Genomic DNA, 26,544 nt, shown 5'->3' with positions numbered 1-26,544 from the left:
TATGTAAAAGAGACAGTACAACTAGTTTAATCAGTAAAACAATATAGCGTAAGTTGCAAATGAGACAGAAGGCCACTCAATGAAAATATATTAAAATATTATTTAATTATAAAATAGAATTACCACAGTAGTTTATTAGGATGAGAATCTTTTTAGCACAGCAGAAAAAGTACCATCATATATTTAAAGTCAGTTTAAAAGGAGAAAAAAGATCAGTTTTAAAATATTCCATGTATTTCAGTAGTTTCTCGTCCTTTCCTAATGAAATATTATAGTGGTGTTATGGTTTCCAAGCAAAAGATGCTGAACGCCAGAATAAGACCTTCAGACAGGTCTTGCCTATGTCAGCCCTCTCTAATCCATTCTGAAGAGTACATTTAACCTGCAAATGGATATGGTGGAACTCCTTTCACGCCCAGTCCTGTTATCTGTTAAAACACATAGGAAAAAAAAAGTTAGAGTGATAATTCATCATTATCAGACACTTGGTTTCCTTACAAAACTAGGCATGCTTTAATTTAGAAGAGGACTGTGTCCTCCAGCTTGACATCCTCCTATATTTTGCACACATCAGCTCATCACAGACTGGAATTTCAATGCATGCTCTTTCTCTAAAGCTCAGCAATCACAGGCCAGAGTCCATTCCCCAAAAGCCTCTTCTCTTAGATACTGCTAAGCCTCAACTCTGCAGTTCACAATGTAACCTTCGGCATGCACACACAAAGAGCAGGGCTTTAAAACAAATCCCAGTGGAACAATTTTTTAAAGAGATAACTTCCTGATAATTAACTAGAAAGTAAATAAAAGCAGATGCTTTTATCTGCCACTGATTAAGACATGTAAGTATTTACCCATCCTTTCCATAAATAGAAAATGCAAACAGTGTTGGGAGAGAGAGAAGTATAAAGAGATGATGGCATAGAAAATTTGCACTATCAGCATTGGTACAAAGTTTAAACCCCGAAGTATCTTCAAATCTCTAAATGTGTTTAACTTTCTGCGAGAGGAACAAAAAATGCAAACAACAGCTTAACCTATATGATCAATGTTCTAACAACTGCCTTTTTCCAGCTTCCCACCACTGCCAACTAAAGTTCTGGTACCTGAAAAAGTCAGGAGTGAAACAACAGCCTTCTAAAATGAAAGGAGAAAGTATTATTCACCTTGAAAATCCCACCAGCCTGCGGTTGCCGTGAAAGCCACTCTTTATCCATCCCATCACTGGCAGAAGTCACAAACATTTCTGAATAATCCTTTCCTCCAAAACAGCAGGAAGTTGTTTTGTCTACGGGAAGTTTCACAGTCTGGAGTCTTTTTCCTGGAGGAAAACATGCATGATATTTCCTGTTTGTCAACTTAGAACAACAAATTTAAACAAATTATCACAAATAACCGCTGTGGAGCCAGATGTTCTGCAAGAGTGGGAACCAGGGCTGGGGGAGGTCCCCTCCTGACTTGATGAGCACCATGGCAGGGAGAAACCAGACTTCTGTGAACCCTGTTGTTGATGATGCATCATTTGACAAGTTTCAGTTTCAGGTATCACCAACAAATCCCACTTCAATCCCAGCTTGTCCTCTAATTAAATGCTAACATCCACAGCACAAACACGTATCTGAGCTCATCATCTAAGCTGTCCATGGAGTCAATGGAAATGGGATAGAATTCCTCTCTAAAACAGGTCACATGAATCACGCCCTAGACCTGCTGACTTTTCTACTTTTAACTACAAAGGCAGCCTGGAGCGAGCAGACCTCGTGCAGCGTTACGGAGGCGTACCTCCTGCTACACCTCTACCGCCTGCGGTTAAGGAAGATTAATTCCTAGAAGTTTTTCCTGAAATTTCAACAGTCTTTCAAATCAAGCTTGCATAAAACAGGGATCACGGGACATGTGCGACGTTCATAAAAAACTAGCGCTACCATAAATAATGCTACACATTTAATATGCCAACAAATAACGACGGCCTTAATGAGGGTAGTGAACACATTGCCTCCAGCCCCAACCAGAAGGCTGTTGAGACATCTTGCAACAGATATTTCCAAAATTTCTGCTAATCCTGGGCAATAACAGCCTATTCCCATTATGCCTATCTTATGTACCTACAAGTGAATTTCTCTTTCTAGAAAATGTGCTAAAGCACGTGAATTTGCTTACAAAATGTGTAACTTCTCTGTCCTCCCAATTGCATGTGCAAAGGGCTTGGTCCCCTTACAGCAACTAACTTTAGTGATGTGTTGAAACAGCAGGAAAGTAACTTTGATGTAGGGAACCCTAGAAATTGACTGACAGCAAGTCTAGGAGAAAGTGAATGGGAAGGGCATTCAAAAGGAAAAAACATGGACTGTAGGAAAAGGGGCATGAGCCCCAAAGACAAGGAGATAGAACCTGGTTGCAGTTGTAGAGTGCTCCCAGTGGATAATAGCCTGGAATATAACATTTACAAAGCTCTGAGGTGTCTCCCTAGAGTTTCAAGAAAATCTGCACCTCGATGCTCTACAATCTATCTGGAGTATTACTCTGTGCTTGGTCTCTATTGAAGAGACAAATATAGCAAATCTTTTTGACACTATAAAAGTCAAATGATATTGAAAACAATCATTAGAAAGAACTATAAAATATTTAATTGCAGTTTAGATTGGACATTAGGAAAAATTTCTTCACTGAAAGGGTTGTCAAGCATTGGAACAGGCTGTCCAGGGAAGTGGTGGGATCATCATCCCTCAAAGTATTTAAAAACTATGTAGATGTGCTACTTAAAGACATGGTTTAGGGGTGGACTTGGCTGTGTTGGTTGATGGTTTGACTCCATGATCTCAGAAGTCTTTTCCAGCTTTAATAGCTGTAGGATTCCAATTTAAAGAATAAAACTAGCAGGTCACTAAGTGACCAGAAGCTGTGACAAGACTTGGTAACATGTGCATTAGACACCCCTTGAGTCCTTTGCAAACCCCAGGGATAAGCCACCAGCCTTTCCCTGTAGCACATCCTCAACCTAAAGGCAGCAGCCATCTCTGCTAAAGAAGCTGAGACCTGAAAAGCTGCTTCACCCTGAACCTCAAAACCTTCACTTTGGAAAGACGCCAAACAAACAAGTTTCCTCGTCCCATTGCCCTAAAAACAAAGTCCAGGCTTTGTTATCATCGAAACCTGAAAATCCCTCAGGTGCTTTAGATGAGCTCTTCATTGGTGGATGTATCTGCAACTGGCCCACAGCCATTCAAGCCACACTTAATGGCTACTGTGCATTAAAAGAGGCTCTCATAGAATTCTCTTCAAACCTGACTGGGTTATCTCCCTAAATAATTACAGTTCATTCAGAATTCAACAAATTGCAGATTTTACATATTACTTCAAATTGATAGCATGAGAGGGCAGGTAAGCAGGAGATATTCACAAAGAAAGGTGGCTCTTTTTGACATGGACACCTACCCTGTGAAACCTCACAAGACTGTTCTCTGCAGGTGCTATGACATGGGTGAGGGGGAGACAGAACAGGTTCATGAAAGTACACTGAGAAATGCACTACCAACACATCAGTACCTCATCCATCTGTGAGCAGAGTTAAAGACTGGGAGTGCATTAGGGATATGTACTCTGCCATCAATATTCCTGCTATCCCTACGCATCTGCCTATGGACACTATTCCTTCAAGCTTTCCCATACGAAAACACCTCCAAAAGGGAGAAGGAAAAGGAAAATAAGTGAAAAAGTGAAAAAAGGAAGAAAATAAAAGGTCAGACAGGAAAAAGGCAGAAACAGTGAACCAGAGAGGAAAAAATATTGAATCTACTACACCAGGAGGGTATTCAGAGGGCTGGTGGATGTCACCAAGGAATGCTCTGCCCACCAGAGTGAGAGGATGTGGGTCAAGAAACAAGTTCCAGCACTGCTGGCATCTCCCAACTGGAGCTTCCTTCTCCTAGGGCTGAGGTGCAGACTCTGCACAACTGCAGAAGTCCTACAGGTTGGCAAGACTTTGGATGGGTACACATCAAAAGGTGAGGGGGAAAGCAACAGTGTCCTGTGGGACTTGTAATAAAAGCCAGTAGGGCGCCCAAAATAATACACTAAGCTGAAGAAACAAGACTCAGAAATGGTAGAGGTTTCCAGCAGAGTCAGAAGCAAGGCTGGTGCAGGTGTGCCAGGGTCTGCTGCACACTGCACACAAGGCACTGGCATCCCTGAACCTGCAGTCCCACAAAACCCCAAGCCTTCTGCTAGGCTCTAGATGCATTCCAGTGCAGTTGCTCTTCTGCTGCATGATGCAAACTTGTGCTGACAAAATCATGCTCCCATTCTCACTCAGTGGTCCCTTGCAGCCAGTGTGGTTCAGTTTCCCTTAAGCGCTTTACATGTGCTCTCTACCCAGAGTAAATCATCCCTGGCACATCACTAGAGTCCAAATGAGAGCAGCAGTGAACAACAGACTTAGACAATGGGCACACCCAAGACATTACTGTGGGAATGATAAAATGCTGTGGAATTCATTAAACATTTTTTAATTATTTCATTGCAAAACCGATCGTGCAAGTAAATTCCAACAATAAAAAAGATGTTACAATGTTGGCATCATTGTCCCATGGAACTTGCTATAAAATCCAGCAGGCTGCCCAAAATAATATACTAAGCTGAAGAAGTAAGACTCAAAAATAGTTTTAAGTCATCTTTCCCATTTATCAATGAAATAAACACTGGTCTTAATTTTGGAGGATGCAAGAGGATGCTAACTCAAAAAATTCACAAGCAAAATGATGGTCTCCTTATTGACGTTATCTTTCCAACACAACAGATGCTGGGAACAAAGGAGACATATTTACAAAGGGAATTTTTGAGAGTGGTGACATAAAATTGTTTGAAATTGTGAGAAAAAAGGAAAAAAAGCACAGGTTTTAAAAAAGAGCAGATATACAATTTCTTTGAGGTGAAAAAAAACCCCCACCCCTCACTCTATGTTTTTATTTCTTCTTTTGTTTTTTTTTTTTTATTTTGTTTTGTTTAACACAAAATTCCAGTCCATCTTTTGCAAGGACTTACCTGTCTCGGGGTCGAGGCGAATCACTCTCCCACCATCATAGCAAGCCACCCAGAGTTTGCCTTCTGTGTCAATGCACATCCCATCAGGAATGCTCTCCTCTTTTTCCAGTTTGTATATACTCCTACGGTTGCCTGCAGCATAAAAAAACCACAGAACTGAGTGAGACAGTTGTTAAAATTTTTATCAGTCACAGCCCAGCAGAGTTATTTGTACTATTATTTTCAAAAGCTGTGCTGAGGCCCTGAGTTTTTTTCCCATGAAAGAAATAGATTGTGTCTGCTGCCCTGTTTGTTTCCTGAGACAGTCGTTTCTCAGCATGAAAGCCTGTGATCAGTTTCTATCCACTGAAAGTATAATCCTTCTTTCTGGCATTCATTTCTAGTGCACCACTCATATTCCCTACTTACAATATTAAATGAATAACTGAATAAATTAATGTTAGATATATTCATAAAATTAATTACTTTTTTTAAAAGCAGTTTGAATTATTTCAAGTATGTGTTGCTCCAGCTGGAGACTATTCAAACAGTTTGCTGGAACGTGCCAATAATCACTGTTTCAACACAAAACTGACCTTCAGATCTATAAACTGAGAGCTTACATAAACACAGAGTTGGGGGCGGGGGGAATAAAGCATCAATTTCAAAGGCATACTATTGACCAAAAAACAAACAACTCTATCTGAACTTTTATCCACTATTAGTAAAGAAAATTAAACCCAACTTCCCAACACTGTTTATTTTATGCTCTGACAACTTCAATGTTTCTCATATGCAGCAATATTTTTAATGAGCTTCCTTTTTGCTGCTGGGGATTGTCAGATTGCCCAAAGAAAGAGCAGGCGAGAACAAGTGAGAGAGAGAAGTACCCTATTTCCTAGGAAAAAATTCAGTTCTAAGCCATAGCAGAGAGACATTAGGATAAAATTACTACATCCAAAATTACTTTAAATTCAGAGTTTTAAAACTAAACATCAAATTGGTTCGATTCTTTTAAAGCAAGATACTGCAGCCTGTGTATTCAAAAGCAAATTACTAGTCCAAGTCACCAGAATTTTTCTTTTGCCCAAGCTTGCAGAAGCCCTTAAGGCTTTGTTTTGTTTTTAAATTAATGAAGGAAGCTCTGAGTTACTGCTACTGTTGTTGCCTTGTTCTTTCTGCAGAATCTTCCTTGTATTTTAAAACAAAACAGGGTGAAGAGTGAAAAAGTATTTAGAGAAGCTGGCAGAGGTTTTGTGCAGGACTACAAGCTTGCTGTCACTTTGTGCTGCCAGTAACAAGAAACACGCAGCCACAGGAAGAGACAGATGAGAAACACTTTGTCCTTTTTACAGCAAGATCAGATATGCCTTGTGTTTAGTAACAATAGTACAGATTACTACTCAAAGTGCCAATTCAAATACTTTGTAGTATTACCAAACGACCCTGACTGGTTTGAGCCAGGAGCCTAGGCAGGCGCAGACAGAGGTTAATATGGCTTCTGTTCATCCCCCAAAGCTCTGACCATCTCTGTGTAATAACCAGAGCAGAAACAAATATCACCCTCTTTAGGCACAAGCAATTGTTTTAGAATACAACCATTCATACCAATTTTTCCAGTTTGGAGGTCATAATCAAAGGCATCCACCGAGAAGGACAAGCTGTCAATGTAAAAGAAGGTTCTGTGATCCAGCGACCAGTCCAGCCCGTTGGAAATGTCCACCTGGTCAAAGTGCTTCACCACTGAGAGGTCGGGCAAGAGCGTGTACAGAGAGCCCTGGCGTCTCTCCAGCACGGCAGGACGAATCTCCTCTGCCATTGTACCTGTGCACAGCCAAAGGGGAAAGCAGGTTCAGAGCAAATGGACTCTTCTCCAAGTTTGGTGACAGCCCCTCTCTACCATAGTGATCACACTACCAGCGTAGAAAGGGGGGCTTCTGAAATTTGAGGAAGAAACTGAGTTAAAAGCAAAAGAAAAAGGCAGACTTCCAAAGTGCTTGCTTTTAGCAGAAGGTGGCAAAACACAGCCTTTGTTCTTTTGTTGAATATTTGTGCAGCAGAAATGGTGTGCAGCGTGATTCCCGCAAAATGTTTTATTCGGTCACTCATATATTAAGACAGGTGTGGCCAGCATTTAACTTACAATTAATCTTAATGGCTTGTAGAGCTGAGAGAGTGGAAAAAAATAACCTCCTCCCTCAGAATGAGTCTCACACTAAAGCTTCTTTTAAAGTAAATCTCATCTTTACACTTGAAGTTGGCAGCTGAGACCGGCTCTTGAGAGGCTGGGTAAATGCAGGTTAAGTTAGGTCTTGGGACTGAAAGACACCTCAAAGCACAGAATGGTGTTTTGAAAATCAGGAGGACATCATCACAGCTGAGGCTGGAGGGCACCTCTGGACATCATCCAGGATCACCCCCTGCTCAGAGCAGGGTCAGACACCACAGGTTCCTCCCACCAGTGCTGGGCATTGAAGACCTCAATGGATAAAGACTCCACACCCTCTCTGGACAACCTGTTCCACTGTCTGGTCACCCTCAGTAAAAGAGTTGCCTTATGTTCATACAGAATTGGCTGAGTTTCAGTTTGTGCCCACTCCTTCCAGTCCTTCAGTGGGCACCACTGAGCAGAGCCTGGCCTCCATCTCTTTTACTCCCTCCTCAGTCAGGTACTTAAACATACAGGTGGGATCCCCTGAGCTTTCTCATCTCCAGGATGAATAGTCCCCCAGTTTTTAGAACTAATATTCTGAGTTTTGAAGAACAAACCACACAATATAATAAATTTCCCACTAGAAAAATATTTTCTATTGGCACCCTTCAAAACAAGTAGCTGACAGGAAGGAGGCAGGGCCAGTATCTTGAACTAGGTAGGCTCGGTGTAGTCAGCCTGTTTTTAACAACATAGTCCAGATTAGATAGTGCCCAGGTGATGTAAACAAATTTGTAATGGATTTAAGCTCTGTTTGAAGAAAACAAAAAAAAAAATCCCCACCATTTAGCTGTGAAGGAAAACTTGCTGCATCTACAACTGATCACTGCATCTTATCACCAAAGCCCAGCAAGCACCAGAGGGAAGAAAGAGACTGCAACATACCTGCAAAATACCTCCCTGCAGGATCCACCTTCCCATCATTGAACCGGGTGTTTGCTTTATCCTTGTCCACTTGAGCAATGGTGGTTACCAGCTCCTCTTTCCATTTCAAAGCAGCAAACCTGGTTCCCAGGGTGATGACATAATCCCCAGACTTCCGGAGAGCCACGGAGCTCACAGGAGCATCTGGAAACGGGGTGAAATTGAAAAGTGAGATGCACTATGGAGAGACATTTCTTTCCTGCCCACTTTAGACATGACAACTGAACTCAGCAAGAGAATCGACCTACTTTTCTACCAACAAAACTGATGTTTAAATACATAGGAACAGATTATGTCACGTGAACTTGAGTATTACCACTGCTACCAGGAGCTATAATCATTACCAGTTGTGCTAGGTGCTTTATTGAAAAAAAGTATAAAAAGTGGGACAGGAACATATGCTTTTTACAATAGCTTACTGTGTGGGTTCTCCTCTCTCTCCAAGGGAAAAATCAATTCCCACAAGAGCTCGAGAGCAACAGTGTTTATTTAGCACGGCTCCTGTGTAAATGAGCCGTGAAGCGATGGAGGCAGAGTATCTCTGCACTGGGACAGGTCACACGGGGCAGGAGAGACACCCCCCGTGCCACACTCTGCTGTGCCACTCAACCCTCAGCAGCACCAAAAACACACCAAGGAGTGGCAGAGCTCCCCAAGAGCTAAAACAACACAGAACACTGGTTCATACTCACTTTCCATGATTTCACTTGAGCTATTACGCATGAAACCTCAATTACAGGTTATTATAAAGGAATTAGTAAAAAAACCCAGTGACTGCGAAGACAACATTTCTGTAAAAGCCTACAATCAGATGCAATCTAAGGAATAATAACTTTAGGCAGGGCAACCAAGTCTGGCATAGTGTTTTCAATAAATGGGACTAAGCACTAATTTTCTAACTTAAAACCAAAACATTTCTTGTGTTTACAGCTTTGCAGGGGTATAATTAGGTAATACTTTCACAAGCACTTATAACCACCACCAGCCACCACTGGGTGACCAGAGGAACTGCTCCTTTCCAGCTGTTTGCTTGTGGCTCAGGATGCCCCTTCCTTTGGAGCCCTGGCAGCAGTACCACCAGGACAGAAATCTGAATGTTATTTGCCCGTCTCCAGCACTGGAGATGAACACCTGACTGCAAGCTCAGCTCTAGCAGCTGAGGCTGCTGGTGGTCTGGGCTCGCTTACACTGGGGAGCCACCCCTTCTTCCATGCCAGCACAGAAGGCAGCAACGTCCCCTCAGCCCTGTGCAGCACCTGCCACACGTCCTAATTTTGCTGCTCTTGGGATTGCCAGTAACCACACTATTAAAAGTGGTTTTCTGCCTGTAGCAGCAGCAGGGGCTTTCCTAGCAGAGCATGGGATTGCAAGTCTACTTTTGCTCTCCCAGGAAAACACCTGGGGCATGGCTTAGGGGAGTCCTTCCTCCTGGGCAGTACCCAGGGCGTTCCTCCCAGCCTGGGGGGAGCAGCTCCCCAGCACGGCTGTCCACTGGAGGTGTTGGACATCACAAGAACAGCTCCACACCTTCCTGACAAATCACCCCAGGGGAAAGGGGTGCATGAGGACACAGCCACCCTACTGTTCACTGCACAAACCCAGCACAGGCAGTGCCTCAGCCCGTGCACCCAGCTCAGTCTGCTGCGACCCCAGAGGGCTTTGTCAAAGCAGCATCTGCAGGAATTGATTGATTTGCGGCACCATCTTACATCCAAGAGAAAACTGACCATAAGGTCTCCCCTCCAGGCCCAGTGATGTAGCTATGGTGTTCCCCTGTAAAGTTATAAAGGGCATTTGAAGTTGTTGCAAATCTCTTATTAAAAGCTTTAATAGTGAATAATTTCTAGTTTCCACTTTGGAAGCCCACTACTCTAATCTCATGGCATTCTTTGGTTGTTTGGGGGGTTGTTCTTTTTCTTTTAACTGTGACATTCCCAAAGACACAGCTATTTATCATAACTATTTTACTACTAAAGAGTGGAAACTATTTTATAAAAAATAGAAAAGTAGGAGCTACTTCAGCTGCTGTCCCTTCCTCATCTCCAGACAGGCCACAAGCAAAAGACTACACCTTTGAGAACAGATGAATTTGGGGGAAAGGCAGGGAAAAGCACACTCCCACTTAGCTAAGCTAAGAGGAAATAAGTTTGGGAAGCAACACTTCCAAAATCACTATTAGGCCTTCTCTCATCTTGAAATTGGCAACTACAGTAATTTGGAAGGCAGATAAGCCCAGATCAGTTTCTAGTGAATAATGAGAACAGCTTATAGGTAGGCAAAATTGATTTTCACCAAGTGCTGTTGAACATGAGAAAATAATAAATTATACTGAAACCACTTAAGGAGCTGTCTCCCAACACAAATATTTACTCTATCACATCCAGCAGTAAATCTGCAATCCTTTTGTAATGTGAGTTAGCATATCTCTTCCTTTATGGAAAAAACACTTGAACCATTGAGACTCTAGCTGCTAATACCACTACCTTAAAAAAGTATCAACTTCTTAAAGCATTGTCAGAAATCATCCTTCAATACAGAAAATGTTACGAGCATTGATCATTCACATCAGAACTACTACGGACACCAACAGAGGAACTTTACCTGTGGGACAAAGTACGAATAAAAGAGAGTGAGCTGAGGACAACTTACAGGGAAAAGAAATAGATATATATACTGAGAATAACTCAGTAGTAAAAAATCATAAGGAAAGTCCCCAGGACTAGGTCTGGTCTGTATCTAGTGTCTCCCAGTGTGCTGGCGACCGAGGAACCCCAGGCTGTAGGGAAGGGTGTCCCGATCTGAGCACTGTGCCGAGGGACAGAGCCCGAGTCCCGGCACGCCGCCACGCATAGCGGGAGAGTTTTCCAGGGCTCCTTACCCACGGCAATGGCCTGTGCCTGCCTGCTGAGCGGGCTCCAGCGGCACACCTTCCTGCCCGTGATGTCCACGAAGAGCAGCGCGCCCTCCCTCTCGTCCCACACGGGCGACTCGCCGATCCTGCAGCCCTCCCTGGCCACGCACTCGATGCTGACAGCGGCCATGGCCTGCGGGGAATCGTCACCGCTGACACCGGCCCCGCCGCGGTCCGCGGGGAGCGAGCCACCAACGGGGACGGGGGAAAAAGGAAAGGAAAAAAAAAATTTAAAAAAAAAAAAAAAAAAAAAAAAGGAGGGGTAATAATAAAGGAGGAAAATTAAATTGGGGTGCGGGCGGGCGCGGGGAGGCAAAGGCCGCTCCTCTGCGGGCCCGCCCCCGCCTGCCCGGCTGCTGGGGCGCAGCGAGTGCGCGGCCGTGTCATGTACTGTACACACAGCGAGTGCGCGGCCGTGTCATGTACTGTACACACAGCGAGTGCGCGACCGTGTCATGTACTGTACACACAGCGTGTGCGCGGCCGTGTCATGTACTGTACACACAGCGAGTGCGCGGCCGTGTCATGTACTGTACACACGGCGAGTGCGCCTACCTGCCTGCCTGCCAGCACGGGAGAGAAGAGCAGCAGTAATAAATATCAATAACTCCTAATGACAAGGAAGCGCGCCCCCAGCCCGCCCCGGCCGTACCTGTTCCAGCGCGCAGGACGAGCGCTCCGCCGCCCTCTTATAGCGGGCTGGCCGGGGGGAGCGGCCGCGCCCGCCTTGGGTACCCCCGGCAGGGGCGGGCTGGGTGCCGGCACCTTCGGGATCCTCCTCTCCCCGCACGGCCAGCGCCAGGAGCCAGCGGTGGCGGCTGTCCGAGCAGCAGCGGCTCGGCACCCCCTTCCAGGAGCTGCAGGGAGGGAAAAGAGGGAGAAGAGCTTTCCTTGCCACTACGGTGGCCTAGTTTCTCAGCCCCCGGAGAGGCCGATTCCCAAAAAGCCTGGTTTCTCCCTGCCTTCTCGCTGTGGTGTAGGTGGCGACAGAGACTTGGCCCTGACTTCCAGCACCAGGGATACTTCACAGCCCCTGCAGCAGCACCTTGGTTACCCAGATATCCCGGGCCTTCAGTGTGCCCTGTCCTCTTTTACTCCCCGTGCTGTTTCATCTCAAAAACTTCCCAAGGCAAGAGGCAAACAGCTGGCAACAAAATTTGCAGATAGAGTTATCTCTAGGTCTCAAGTCTCAAAGCAATTGGGTGCTTTTTTTTATCCCAGGTCCCCTCTTCAGCATCCCATGACATACTGCCTTGTAAGTCGGAGTTGGTGATCCCCACAGAGATCAGTGACATCAAGTGGCTTCAGTCCCACTGCTCCGAGCCTTGCGTGTCTCCGCCTGGAACCTCAGGAGCACAAGGCAGGCATGGGCTGGCTTGCTGCTGTGTCCCCACAAACCAGAATTAACTCAGCTGCTCCAAAGCTCACCTCTTCCCCATGCAGACTCTGGTTTCCAGCTGGCTTATGTAGCATCCCCATTGTTCGAGGGGCACTGCACACCAGTGATCCCATAGCACCCAGCAGGGTCTTTTAGGAGGTAGTCCCCACACAGCTCCTCTCAGAGATTTTATCTGTTCCTTATCATACACCCTCCTTGCAGCAATTATCCTGCTGAATATTTTTATTTGGTTGCCTTTATTCATAAAGCAGGTGGTCACAGCCTGGGCTTCATTTGCTACTGTTTATTTCTATTAGTAGTATCTTTGGGAAGTTCATGGGCTACATGACCTTACCAACACGTGCTTCATGTAGGCTTCTTCTGATGGAGTACTGATGTGATATTCATTAACTTATTATCACCTTATCTGAGCAGTTAGACTTCTGTTTTATAGGCTTCCATGGTATTCCTTCAGTGCTTAGCATTGAATTAATTTCTCTTTCTGTCCTACTGCTGCATGTACAACAAATAGCAGGATTTCATCTCAGAGCCAAGGCAAGCGAATTATTAGCAACAACCAACACAGAGAAACATTCAGAAAAAAAGTGCCACAGCACAGAAAGAAGATTCAGGAAAAAAAAAACAACAAAGAATCAAAGAACTCATTAAGTGCAATAAAGAACAATAATTGCTTCTTACAAAGCTTAGCCACATTTACTGCTCTCCCATTGTTTTTGCCACTACAAGGCCATTTGGGATACAACGAAAGAGCTTACTGAATCCAGCAGCAACAGGAGATACACCCTCAACCCACCTGAGCAGTCTCTGTTCCTTGCTGACTTAAGCATTTGCCAGCATGGTTTGGAGGCATCAAAACAACCTGTGTGCTGGCACACACCTTGGGAGAAAATTAACAGCTTCTGTAAGCACTGGGTTACAACACCAACTCTGTGCCGTGTGCTTGGAGCTTGGATCTCTGGTTACATGGGACAGCACCCCTGCTTTGTCTTCTCTGTGTTGGCTAATCCAAGCTTGTTGAAAGGTAGAGCAGGGAGGAATCCATGGTGGGGTGCCTTCACAGAGAGCATCAGATAAAGTCTTCTGCCAGTACAAGTTCACCGTGGGAGAGAAGAGCACAGAAGAGGTGGCTGCCAAAGATTGTACCGCCTTGTGCCTTCCCACTGGGAACTTCCCAGCCACAGAGTCTACTGTGTGGCCAAATCTGACTGATAGGGAGCTAACACAGCACCTCTGTGGCTTCCACAGGACACACTTGGTAGCTTAGCATTTATTCCACATGGTGGGAGGGAGCAGGGAAGTGGAATTCTTGCTTATCTACAACCACGAAGAACACAAAGAGGAGATCTGTGATGTGGGAGGCCTTGTAGGAGGAAGTCACAGCTCTCCCCCAGCCTGCAGGTTCCCTCAGCCTGCCAGAAGATATTACCCTTCTTGCCAGTCAGGAAACACTCAGCAGTTCTGGAGGACAGCCCAGAGCACCACAGAGATGGAAAAATCCCCCCACCCTGAATGACTGTAGGCAAGAAGAGGTGCTGGACTATTTCAGGCGCTATCGAGACTGGGTTTTACTTCTGCTCATTCCTGGAAAGTTGCAGTTGTTCTTGTCTTCTTTTCTGAGCCTGATTCTGCCATTTCTTCATCTTTAGAGCAATTCTTGTCTTTTTTCCTTCCTTACTACTGTGAGTCCTCCTTCCCGCTTGAAGGTGGGGGAGCTCTAGGCCTTATCCATGGCTGCTGTGAAGTGCAAATGCTGTGCATCAGCTGTCTGTATCCCAAGAGCTGCCTCTGTCAGGCCATTTCAGCAGATGGGCAAGGTACAACTGAGAGCAAGGACTGTGCCAAGGGCTGTGGAGCCCAAGGAGCACTACCTCAGTGCAAGCCTGTTAAATCCATTAGGGCAAGCAGAGTGGGCATGTGGGAATTCTCCACTAGCAGATAATACTGCATTTGGGGGTGCACAGATGGAGGGACAAGCAAAAAACACTGAGCAAGAGCAGAGGCAGAAACATGAGTCACTGCCATCAGTGCACGGGAAAGGAAGAGTTGGCACTGCCATGCACTTGTTTGCAGCCAAGTATAATTCTTGGAATTGGCTTGTGTATCCAGATCAAGTTTTATTTGTTAGCAAGCAACAAGTAACTCAGGGAGAGATCAAACTGCTGAGAGCTTTCAATTGTTTACTAGTCTGGATGATCACAGTTGCGTATTTAACGTAATAAAACATTTGCCAAAGTTCTCCATTTTCCTGTTTGCAAATGTCTGCTTGGGAGAAGGTGGCACCAGCAGATTTGTGCCCATTGACTAATTTATGTGTCTAACACCACTGTCACACAAGCTAGTGCAGAATGGATTAAGAATCTCAGACAGGGAATCTTTTCTACAAAGGATTGCACCAAATCAGCATGAAGTCATATTGAAGTATTTAGCCTTTAAAAACCAGTTTTCACAAAAATCACAGTCGTACCCGTCACTTATTACAGTTTAATTACACAGACTTCTTTCAGCACAATTCCTTCTGTACAGGCCACAGGCTCATGAACAAGCATCTCTAACTCAAGATTACAATGCTTAAGCAAATGTGTGGCCCTTCCCACTGCAGCCAGTCTGCCCAGTGCTTCATGAACACCCTCACACTCTCACACTTACACCTCCAACTTCTTTGTCATGGGAGCACCAACAAGTGCAGGTTTCTGCTGCCTGAAGCTGCCTCACAAATCTAGAGTTCCCAGCCTGTGCCTCTCCAGACCTTGGCTGTGTACTGGGAGCAGTTGGGCAACAGGGTGCTTCAGAAAGCATTCTTCAGTGGACCACAGCCAAGACATTTTTCATTAATGCCTTACTTTTTTTGGTCTTTGCACCCCATGTGACCGGGATTTGCATTTTGCTTGCCTCAGGATAAAAAAAAAGAGCATTGATATGTGCTTCAGCAGCTGCAAAATTATAGTGACAACAGAGGTCATGCAACAGAGCCAGGACTTGAGGGAGAGGCAGCATCTTTCATTCAAATAACTGATCTAGCAACAGTGCTTTCAGTGTTTGCAGCTTACAGGCATGCAAATCCTTCTTCTGGCCAAATCAAAATTAAATTTCAAGTTAACTGCAGATTTAGGGTGACTTCACAGAGCTTTAATTTAAGATGTTCAACCAGACAATTTGAGGAGTCTGGTTTATGTACCAGCCATTTGAAATGAGTGTAAACTACAACTTGTTTATTAATATCTGCATCACCTGGCTCATCCAGCTTTTCAGCCTCTGTGCTTCCCTTAACCAGGAGAGATGTCTGGCTTGTTGTATAATGATTAATCAGGAAAAAGATGAAACAATGCCCCTACTTCATTTTAGAAGAGACAACAGAACAATAGCTGAGCCAGTTTTAAGGAGAGAATGTGCTTTGGTCAGGTTCCATTCAACCAGATGCAAATGGAGCCTAAAATGCCAGTGACAGGGGTTCCCAAACTACTCAGCACCACCCTTCTGAGATAAGGAACTACAAAGGAATGCAACCAGACACCGCGGTTTCAGGTGAAGTGGGTGGGCTAGTCCAGAGGTGTTTTTCCCCCTCAGATGACTCATTCCCTCACCAGGGCCTGCATTCCCCAAGCTATAACCAGAGCCACTTTCCCAAGTGGCATGTAACATTTTTCTTTTTATAGGGACTGCTCTTGAAGTCTGTCATAAGCTCAAGAGCTCTCAGATGACCAGGAGATTTCTTGATGGCACTTCCCTTTTATGTAACTGTTGAGCTAAGTTTTAAATTCTTCCTCAGGACACTGGCCCACCAATTTTATGAGCAGAACAACTCTGGAACTGTTATGGAACTGTCAAAATACAACTTGTGTCCTGCTCCCCAGTGCTCTTTCCTTGGGATAGGGTGGGTGCAGCAGCACCTGAGGAAAAACAACAGAAACCGGAAAAAAATGTCTTCAGGACGTTTAAGCCAAAAGAAACCATGAAGGTGTCATTATGGAACCTCCCCAGAGATTTAAAACAATGTATATCAGATTAAGCAGCCAAGGTGAGGCAGATATCGTGCTCCAAGTCTGCTGAGAAAGCAATGGGAGGCAGGGAGGGTCTGCCTAACCTGAAACAAAAGAAGAATCCCAGAGAAAGGGCAGGGCAAGGTGGATCCAGGAGGCTGTCCCAGACAGAGGAAGCCTACTGGAAAAAGAAAGATTATCTGGAAGCTGCATACACAGAGGCAGGGAAATGAATGAGCAAATATGTGAGGCTGCTTCTCCTACAACCACGTGGTCACACAAATTTAGCTAAGCTCTCTGCAGAGGGGTGAACTTAAGGAACAGAAACAGTTGTGCACATCCACTATTTTTAAACAACTTACCCAACTGCTATGTAACATTTTCTTTTGGAAGTCTGTGCTTGCAGTCACTTTAATCCACCTGCCACATCCCACTAGATGCACTGACTTGGTTAGGAGCAGAGCCTGACAGCAGTTATCCCAGAATCATCTCTGCAAGAGGTAAATACCAGAGTTTCATCTCAGGAATGGGAAAAGGGTTCAGCCATGAAGCTGGTGTAAAAGGAAGGTTCAGAAGCAGCAGTAGCAAGGCATCTGTCATGAAACCAGAGCCCAGAAGTCTGTGTGTCCTCACTTCTTCCTAAGGAAGCTGCACTGAAGCGCTCCATTGTTTTCCACCTCTGCCCTTCCCCGGTATTTTTCCCTTGCATGCCAAGCTCCCTGGTTGCGCAAGCAGCTTTTGTTCCTTAATTCGCATCAAAAGCTTATTTTCTTACTAGATGTGTCAATTCCCTGCAGTGCTAAACCTTTAAAAGTTCTGGGATCATCCAAATTCCCAAGATGAGAATGAGTGGTTTCGCTGGATTACCTTTGCAGCTCACAGAGGCAGGCTTGGGTTCCCTCCCAGGTATCACATCCACACCACGCGTCTGCAGTACAGCCTGCACATCCAGGCCAGGTCATCAGAGCAACCACATCAAAATCAAGGGAATGTTTCAGGCTTAAGTTTAATAGCCAAACACTTGTCAATTTCTCCTTCAATCGTTTGGGATTCATGGTGCAAAGAAAACATTCCACAAGCGATACACACAAGTTATAACTGAGAAACATTTCTTTTAGGACAGGAACATAAATGCAGAGATGGTGGTGCTCAGAACCACTCTGCAGTCCCTTTAGTTCTAGGCCCATGGTACCGTCAACAAGTAAGTGCACTTAGTTATTTGAAAAGACTACAAACAAATAGTCGCTGTTTCCAAATTAATGGGGACGCCAGTCTCCTTCCTTGGCCCTCTCTTTCCTACATCCCAGCCACAAGCAGACTGTATGTGGAGAGGGAATTAGAAGCCACCAGTCAGAAAGTCACAACAAGGAAGTCTGTTGCTGTTATCTGTAGCAGGATGCCTTTAGGAAAGAAGAAATCCTGCTCCTGAAAAACAACAAACAGTCCAACGCTTACTGCTTCTTCGTAGTGCTGTTTTTTCTTCCCCTCTGTCTGCAGCTTTACTGCCTTTTCCCCTTTTTTAACTCCTGCTTGCTTTTCAGCTGAGGGATTTGGGCTCCATTTCACCCAAGCTTTCTCTAGTTACAGTTCCAACCTGCCTGGGGCCACCTGCTCAGTCACTCCAGTCCTTAAGCCAGTCCCCACAAGTGTGTTGTTGGCTGCTCAGCTTTGACCCACTCTGCTGCTGCCAGAGCCATCGCAGGCAGGAGGGTCACTGCTGCCTGCAACACTCGCGTTGCAAATCCCATCCTTCTTGAAGGCTGCCAGCTGCAGAGCCAGTCAGAGCCGCAGGGATGCTTATGGGATCAGTTGTGCAGCTAGTCCAGCATCTCCCCCTCCACCTTCTCATTTTGCCTTCTTCCCTGCTCTAGCCCAGGGAGCAGCTCCTCTGTGCCAGCAAGGTACCTCACAGCACCGGCCTGTGGGAGCAGGGGGAACTACAGCAGAAGGTCGGGTAAAACCCACGTGTGCCCAGGACCCGGTGCTGGCCCCGCTCTGTCCTTTGCACGCAGGCTGGTGGGTGTTCAGCTGCGCACGTCTGCGGGTACAAGAAGAGGGATCAGACAGAAGGCCTGGCTACGGCTCTTCCTCTATAACTCACTTTGTCCGACCAGGGAAAACCAGCCATACTACAGCATAAGCAAATACATTGAAAAGGGAGGCCAGGGCAGCAAATGGTCTGTTACATTTGGTCAGCTAGGCAGAAACAAAAGCCAGGCTTGCACTATTTGCTATACGCAGCAAATTAGTGCTCAGCGACTCTTTTTGGGAGGCTGAAGGGGAAGGGTTTTCCTGGATACTAAACTTGTTAAAGTATTGCCAAATCGGCAGAAATCATTTACTCCTGATGGACACAGTACTGATAAGTTTTACAGACACAGAGGGTAAAGCCCTGAATAAATCACAACAAATGGAAATATTGTTAGCAGTTTCATAATTTAATGAAAAAGTACTTGTAAAAAGGGGACATCTGAAAAAGACCGAGTCCATCTTGGAAAATTGAATATATATATATTTATATATATAAAACAAAATGCAAAAACACAACAAAAAATTGACAAATAAGGTTAAGAGGTAATACTTCAAACAGTTAGCCACCGAACGCACAATAAAAACTAGCAAATGCACTTTGGGGACAATACTTGAGAACTACATAACCAAGGGCTCCTTCATTTGTCTATTAAAATCATGTAAAAATTAGCAAAACCATTGCCCAGACTGGAAACAACTGAATTGATAACCCCAGAAGAGCAGAAATGCTGAGTTTTGCTGAAGCACCATTTTCCCTCTCTTCCGTCATATGCTTCCAGCCACAAAATAACATGAACACTTTGCTGACCTCCCAGATAAGTGTTCCCAATAAAAGCTTCATAAAATTTCATGGCCAGTGAGAGAGGATTACTAATAAATATCGAAGGAGAACTAAGAGAATCAGAACGAGAATACAAATGAACAGACATTTGTTTACTTATTCTGAATGACCCATGGCTTAGAACACAAAGCATTTCCCATAAAAATAAAATATGTGGAAACCTAAATTGCTACTGCATATTTACACCAAAAGAAATAATTTTGAAGATACAGCTCTAGAAAGATCAATTACACAAATATACATAAAATCAAGAAGTAAAAAAAAAAAAGAGAAAAAAAAGTAAAAAAAAAAAAATTAAGATGCATGAAGCAAACAGAGCAGATTGGCCAAGTATACTTTTCTAAAAATGATTTCACTACTGAAGAGTCCTCCAGCCCCTGACCTGCTAGTCCTATTGCAACTAGGGAGATTTCAAAGTTTAAAATAAATCTGAAACCGTCGTTGCCATTTCCCAACCTAAAAGCAATAAATTAAAACTATGAAGCAAAACTGAGTTGCTGTTCAGATCCTGCATAGTCATCTTCACACTGTGGGGGGAACACCTTTTTGTTTGTAGACAAAACTGAACCCCCAACAGAGCTGTACAACGTGCCCTACACAACCTGTGGGTCGTTTCAGCCAGTGATGTGGGGACAGAGGATGTTGCGTGTTTATGAAATGTACAGCATTTCAGACAAAAATAGTGCAGTAGCTCTGTTGATCAACACAACACCATCTGTAAAACAAGTTAGTTTGCATTCAAACAGAAATCCCCTGTCTTTGAAACAAACAGAAAGGGATTCATTCCCTTCCCTTCTCGTCTCCTCAGTCAGTACTGGCTGAAATTTAATCACTATTTAACAACTGCTGATTTTAAAGGACATACAAAAAATGTGTTAGACTGGGAAACAGCAACTGATCCAGAGGTTGAAAAGCAGCGCAGTAAAGTAGTAGATTTTCAGGAATTAAAAAAGAAACATCTTTAATTAAACCATCATAATCTAAATGATGACTGGCTAAAATTTTACAGACCTAGATGCCAGAAGACTCCTACGCCTGTGTTCAGGCAACTAGGGTTGAAAATTTGCACCTGAAAAAAAAAAATTCAGCTCAAATTATTTCTAATTCAGCTGACTTTAAAAATACCAGGTAAAAACACCTCTGGATATGAAATCTCAGTTTCAAGAGGAACCTGGCATCACCGGTGATTGCCTAAATGTAAGTGTCAAATAGCATTTTTCTTTGAAGTAGTACATCTACTTTTGTAAACACTATCCACAAAATTAGCCATCTGTACTTGTTAGCTGGGTAAAATATTTACAAGTGCATCCCACAACAAGCATCTATGTACAGAGATTAAAAAAACTGAAGTACTAGAAGTTGTATATTTACAAAATAAGCGAATTATTGTGAAGAGAAACACAACCTTCAGCAAAAGCAGGGAATGGGAGGGCACGTCTAGAGGTCAGCGAGTTTGGCAGCGCCAGCTACGCCTGCTTCCACCCTCCGCAGGGAGCCTGCAAACGCCACTGCAGTTCAAAGCCTCCTGCAGAAGGGGATCATCACTTAGTAGTCACTTTGGGCCTGATCCAGCAGAGCACACTGGCATGTGCTCGGATAGCTGAGCACAAACGTTCCCGAGGGAAACCAGCAGGACTTTTCACGTGCTTAACTTCCTAACACATCTGCAAGTGCATTGCTGGATCAAAGCCACACTGCAGGTGCCATAACAACGCAGTTTCAGTGTCTCCGTTTGCAGTCTCTTGCAACACCTTAGAGCAATGCAAGGACTTCTTCAGAACCTGTCCACCACCATGACACTGCCTCCACGTGAACACAGTGCCTTGCACTTAAGCTGGCAAGGGGGAAGCGGTTTCCTGAATTTTTGCACAATTAACCGCTTTGTGCTCTCTCAGATGGTACCCTCTGATAAAACACACAATATCCATGACTTTGTGGATAACTGAGCTAACCTTGCAAAGACTGCAAACCAATTCACAGTTGAACAAAACTACTCTGATTTCTCTCCCCTCCCCATCCCCTACTGCAGCTCTTCCTAAATAGGTCCTAGACTATTTTCTGGAACCTTTTGATGCTGAGCTTTGCACTGGTACACCGGAATACATAAAGGCTGAATTACCCCGTGGGGGCTTCTAATCACCTTTGTACCGAACTGTGAGATATCATATTCTTTTTGTTTCTATTGTGACAGTCTCTTCCAAAGTCCTTACTTGGGCTTTCTCTCTCTGAGCTACTTCGTCTTAACCTCACTTGTTCTTTGTTTTCATCACTTTCTGCTTCAGAGTCACTCAGCTCTAAGTCAGGACAGTACCCATCGTTGTCCTGGTATGGAGCACCTTCAAGTGTCTGCTTGCTCCACAAGCGATCTTTTGTTGCAAGTCTTCTCGTTGGCTTTTCACAGCACCGGAGATCTTCCGTGGTCCTCACCAGACTGTTGGTAGCCTCTTTAAAGGACCGGCTGAAATGTTCTATGGTGGATTTGCGGAATCCACTCTGGCTGGCCAAATGAGCCGTGAGCACAGACTCTTGTTCGTAGGACGTCTGGCTGGAGCTGTCTCTCTGGCTCACATCTCCAGCCCTGCCCATCAGACCATTGGATTTGGACACCAGCCTCGAGTTCTCCTGCTGCACCCGCCCGTTCCCGATGGAAGACTGTCCATGCAAAGCAGCCTGGAGCGCTAAAGGCTTCCCAGAAGGCTGGCCCCGGTGAAACTCCATCAGCTGCGTGGGGCCAGAATCCTTTGCCTCACTCCGAGGCTTGCCGATCCCTGCCAGCAACCCATTACTTCTGCTGTCATGCTGATACCTGGCATAAGATTTTGCTTTAATTTCAAACGATTCCTTTGACATTGGCACACTCCGTTTGCTGTAAACAGTGCTGTTGTTGTCAGGAGAAAGCGGTCTGTTGCCAGGCTTCAGCGAGTTATTTTTGCAGTCTCCCAGTGCTGATTTGGGCATTTTTAACTTCAGGGTGATCCTGGGAGGTGGGTAGAACAGTGTGTTCTCTAGTGCACTTGTCAGGGTATGGCCTACAGGAGAAAGAGGTGAGGAAGCAGAAGAAAAAAGGCTTTTTAAAAAAGAGTAATTTCTTTTGCCATCCGTAACAAGCTTTATAGTCCATTATATGGTCATGCAACAGTAAGAAGCATTTGCAAATAATTAGTGTGAAATTATTTTAGGACACTGAGGAGAAGTTGGGATAACCAAACTGTTCCAAATTATCCTAAATTGGAATTTAGGTAAGCATTTAAAGATTTCCATTAAAAACAACAATGTGCCCTTTTAACGGGGCTTTAAGCCAGTGAATTGAACCGGTTTTGAGATGTGACTGAAGCTGTTCCAACAAAGCTGTAAAAAAGGTTCATATTCAGTTTTGGAAGAAGAAAAAACAATGCTTCAAACTGAGTTTCAATTTGGACTTAGTTCAACTCTCTGCTTTGAATTATAAAATTCTCTAAGCTTTAAAAATTTTTTTACCTCAACATACGAGTTGTTTGTGGGAATACATGCATACAGCACCCACTGCAAGTATCAAGCTATTATAATAAGTATTAAAAAACCACTTGTATTTGTAAAGGTATTAAATAAACTTAGTAGGCATTTCTAATAAAATGCATTTACACAAAAGTAAGGAGCTTCAGTGTGCCACTGCTTCTCTAAAGTACTAGTCTGATCTAAAACAGTTAAAAAAAAAAAACCTTATCAGTACTAACAAAACCTATCCATGTTTTAGGGACAGAGAAAAAAACCACGAAGATTTCACCCTACACTGGCGAAGTACGTATCTTGAAAGACCAGAGAGATCTTAATTTCACACAAAAAACCAGCTGCCTTTCCTATTAAAAAAAAATCCCAGTAACTACACTGGTATGCATACACTCCTCCTCTTTCCAAATGCTGTGTTCCTTATTTTAAAGAGCTGCTGTAAGTGCCAAGGGCAGAGTGGGGTTTGGCACCTCAGCATTCCCAAACAGTTACTAGTCCCTGTTAATACCCAGAGTACACTTAAACTCTTTTGGAAGGAAGGAGAGCAAATGTAGATGGCAAGCTAAGAAATCTGCGCTGCTCATGACGTGCACAAGGCACATGAGAACAGCAGCAATTCCCATCAGTCACTCTTTCTCTTGCCTGAAGGAACCAACTGGTGACAGCAAGCAAAAAAGTCTTCTCAGCTGGAGAACCAACCAGCGGGGTAGAGCTTGCTGTGGGGAAACAGTGCCACACACCAACAGCCCAACAGTGCAAAAACCTAGAGATCACCAGCAGCTCATTTCTGCTATCTGGATGCCACAGTTATAAGCAATAGGCATATACCAGAAACAGCCATAAAATAAAGAAATATTCAAGTAAATATTTTAAGCATTTATGGAGTTCTGTGTTGCTACTTTGATTGACTATGCACTTGAAGAAAATTCTTAAAGGCATTTTCATCTGTTAAAAGCACTAACCAGGAACATAAAGAGAATACACTGCTTTCGTTTAAATACAGGCAGGATTTATAAATATTTTAGATTTATATGATTACCTGCAGCAATTTCCTGATTAATGAGTTGGACTTGCAAGTTGAAGACCTGTTCATGTACTTTACTGTGGGACAACTTCAGTTTCTCTCTCCTGCTTACCATGTAGCAGAGATTTCTTACCTACGGAGAAATAACAGGAGACTTAAAAGGCAATAAGAAAATAAATCCAGACATAGTTTACAAATTGTATCAACAACATTACACGCAAAATCCCTTGGTAAAGTTCTTGTGAATATTACTGAATGTACCTAACTATTAAAAAAACGTTCAGTCTGGAAAAGAGAAAGCTCTGGAGAGATCTCACTGCAGTTTTTCCTTATATGAAAAGGGATCGTAAGAAAGACAGAGAGACCAGAGCCTCATGACACAGAAAATGAGGTAATGTTTTTGAACTGAAGGAGGGTAAGTTCCTTACTGGGTGTAAGGAAGACATTGTTTACAGTGAGACACTGCAACAGGTCACCCAGAGAAGTTGTGGAGGCCCCATCCCTGAAGTGTGGATAGGGCTTTGAGCAACCTGGTCTCATGGATGGTGTCCCTGTCCATGGCAGGAGTGTTGGAACTAGAGGGTCTTTAAGGTCCCTTCCAACCCAAACCATTCTGATTCAGTTCCACATAACTCTACCTGTCTGAGTTAATAGCAAAATTTCCACCTAAGGCAAAAGAGTAAGAAGAGACACTGGAAGTTCTTGATAAACACCTAAAAGTGCTTTCAAAACACAGAAACAGCGTAGGGGCTGGTTGAAAGATATCTGCCAAATAAACTTTCCCTAGCACTGTTCCATCAGTTCAGAACTGAAATGTCTTTACCTAGAAGCAAAATTCCAAGTTTCCCAAATTTATATTTATCCCAAGATATAACAGAATAGAAAATCTTGTGGCACAAGAAGTTCAGAAACTTGGAAACAGGCATTTCAAATTATGAATCCCCTCCACTCAGAACAAGTTCATCAATTTCAACAATATTTGATGCAAACCAAACATTTATCAAACAAAAAGTTTGACATGGTCTCTTGAAAAATAAAAAAAACCCACCCCCAAATACCAACCCTCCATGTTATGGGTATTATATTTTTTCTTAAAGTATGCTTCCATATCTAAAGCAGCCCTGGAAAAGATCTGAGATTAATTATGATAGATTAAAGACAGTGGTTACAATGACAAGTGCAAATCTTGGATCCAACAATCTTCCTGTATCTTCATATTGTTCTCTCCACGATACTGTTTCCCTTTTTCTTACCACACTATTACCTCTCTTCTGCTTTTACTTCCCCTCTCCTCATCACATCTATTTTACTTTATTACCTTTGTAGATTCACTACCTATTTCTAAGCAATTGGAAATTGCAGGTAACCCCTATCCAACAGACCAACCTAACAGGCAGCCTCCAGGTGGTAACAAGCCTTACTCTTATTTTTTGTTTAATAAAAGTAACATTTTTTTCTCATTTAATCTGCACTACTACTACTACAGTGGGTCAAATAAATTTCTTCACTTTTTTAAACATTTACTCAACTGAAGCTGAAGTCATATAATCAATTACCAAATATGTCCATTGTGCATAGAAATATGCATCTTAAAACACGTAAAGGAATAACCTTTAAGCAAGTCAGGAAGCACTGCTTTCACCTTGGATCTTTCACTAGACTGAGTGAGACAGCTACTCAAAGTCTCTGCAGCAGGCAGTGCAGCATATCAAAAGACTGGAGTTCAAGGCCTTACTTTTATTTTTTAAATTATTATTTTTTTAATTATCTCACTTTGCTTTCCCCGTTCTCACTTTCATTCATAAAGAAAGACCTCGCTCACCTGCAAATAGGTTTCAAAACTTTACAAGTTAATTCTTACCCTCTCCAGGTCCTGCCTTAAATGCATGAACATCCTCATGCGAGTATGAATGCTATCTTCTTTTGGCTGCACCAAGCCATTTTCTTCATCCTCCTTGGGAGGAAACAATGGTTTGTTAAAGTTACTTTTTCGCTTTAATTTCCAGTAATTGTAGATAAAGTCTACAGCAAGTTTAGGAAGGCCCAGCTCTGCTGCAACATCCTCCACTTTTACTAGTGAGTAAAACTCTTCTTCCAGCTCTCGGAGTTTTTGGGCTCGCAGGCTCGTTTTCTCACTCTCTGTTTGCTTCTGCTCTGACATGCTCTTGGGGTGCTCCTCAACATCAGGCAGAGAATTCTGTTTGTTCTTGCTGTGCTTTAGACAGTACGACTTGAACTTGACTTCATCCCCATCATCCAGGATAGTCTTCATCTCTAAGCTATGCTCAAAGGCACAGGTGACATGAAAGGCAGTGATGCAGCTTTTCACGGAGCACTGCAGACAAAACAGAACAAAAAGCCTCAATTACTAATTACTCAATTACTAACAGTAGCAGCAAACTAGGAAAAAAGGACACAACTACCTGAACTACGTGAAAATCCATCTCTACCAAAACCAATTTCCAACGCATTCTTAAAAATATCGATCCCTTTGAAGTTGGTACTACCCAATATAGTATTTTCTTGTTTGCAGAGTGGTCAGTGGAAGTTTTCTGTTCATCTTTGATACACATAGTAGCGGTTCTTAAACACCTCAGCCTTATTCAAAAGATGGTAACCCAGACTAACTCTTCTGTCTAGTCAACTAATTGGATAGCAAATGGCTATGAAGGAGGCATCTATCCAACAGTCATCTCCATTGTAAAGCATCTCTGAACACAGGA

General features: G+C 43.7%; 2 protein-coding genes across 3 annotated transcripts in view; both read right to left on the bottom strand.

Moving 5' to 3' along the window:
* Positions 1 to 205: 205 nt before the first annotated feature.
* Positions 206 to 11,473, bottom strand: LOC311164860 (regucalcin). Its single transcript, XM_084224495.1, has 6 exons — positions 11,031 to 11,473; positions 8,114 to 8,296; positions 6,625 to 6,840; positions 5,038 to 5,169; positions 1,164 to 1,318; positions 206 to 428 (listed from the first exon to the last, which is right to left on the bottom strand). The coding sequence occupies exons 1-6, from the start codon at positions 11,191 to 11,193 to the stop codon at positions 378 to 380; spliced, it is 900 nt and encodes a 299-aa protein (XP_084080621.1). The 5' UTR covers positions 11,194 to 11,473; the 3' UTR covers positions 206 to 377.
* A 7,435-nt stretch (positions 11,474 to 18,908) lies between these two features.
* The window catches only part of JADE3 (jade family PHD finger 3), a 64,109-nt gene continuing 56,473 nt past the window's right edge, over positions 18,909 to 26,544 (bottom strand). For both annotated transcript variants that reach the window (XM_084226137.1, XM_084226136.1), the window contains 3 exons: positions 25,683 to 26,156; positions 23,837 to 23,954; positions 18,909 to 22,340 (listed from right to left, as the gene is read on the bottom strand). In XM_084226137.1, the coding sequence (XP_084082263.1) occupies positions 21,448 to 22,340; positions 23,837 to 23,954; positions 25,683 to 26,156 (1,485 nt within the window). In that variant the 3' untranslated portion in view covers positions 18,909 to 21,447. The remainder of the gene's footprint in view (positions 22,341 to 23,836; positions 23,955 to 25,682; positions 26,157 to 26,544) is intronic.

This window comes from Fringilla coelebs, assembly GCF_963513975.1.
Source record: "Fringilla coelebs genome assembly, chromosome: 2".
Lineage (NCBI taxonomy): Eukaryota > Metazoa > Chordata > Aves > Passeriformes > Fringillidae > Fringilla > Fringilla coelebs.
Note: the sequence above shows the minus strand (reverse complement) of the source record. Positions and strands in the feature narration are given on the sequence as shown.

Excerpts from the sequence above, each read along its gene's own strand:
- LOC311164860 (XM_084224495.1), bottom strand. The coding sequence starts at position 11,193 with ATGGCCGCTGTCAGCATCGAGTGCGTGGCCAGGGAGGGCTGCAGGATC. Across the intron at positions 6,841-8,113 it reads TGCAGGGAGGTATTTTGCAG|GTACAATGGCAGAGGAGATT; the intron begins GTATGTTGCAGT and ends GGCTGTGCACAG. Across the intron at positions 5,170-6,624 it reads CCTCCAAACTGGAAAAATTG|GCAACCGTAGGAGTATATAC; the intron begins GTATGAATGGTT and ends TTTATGCTGCAG.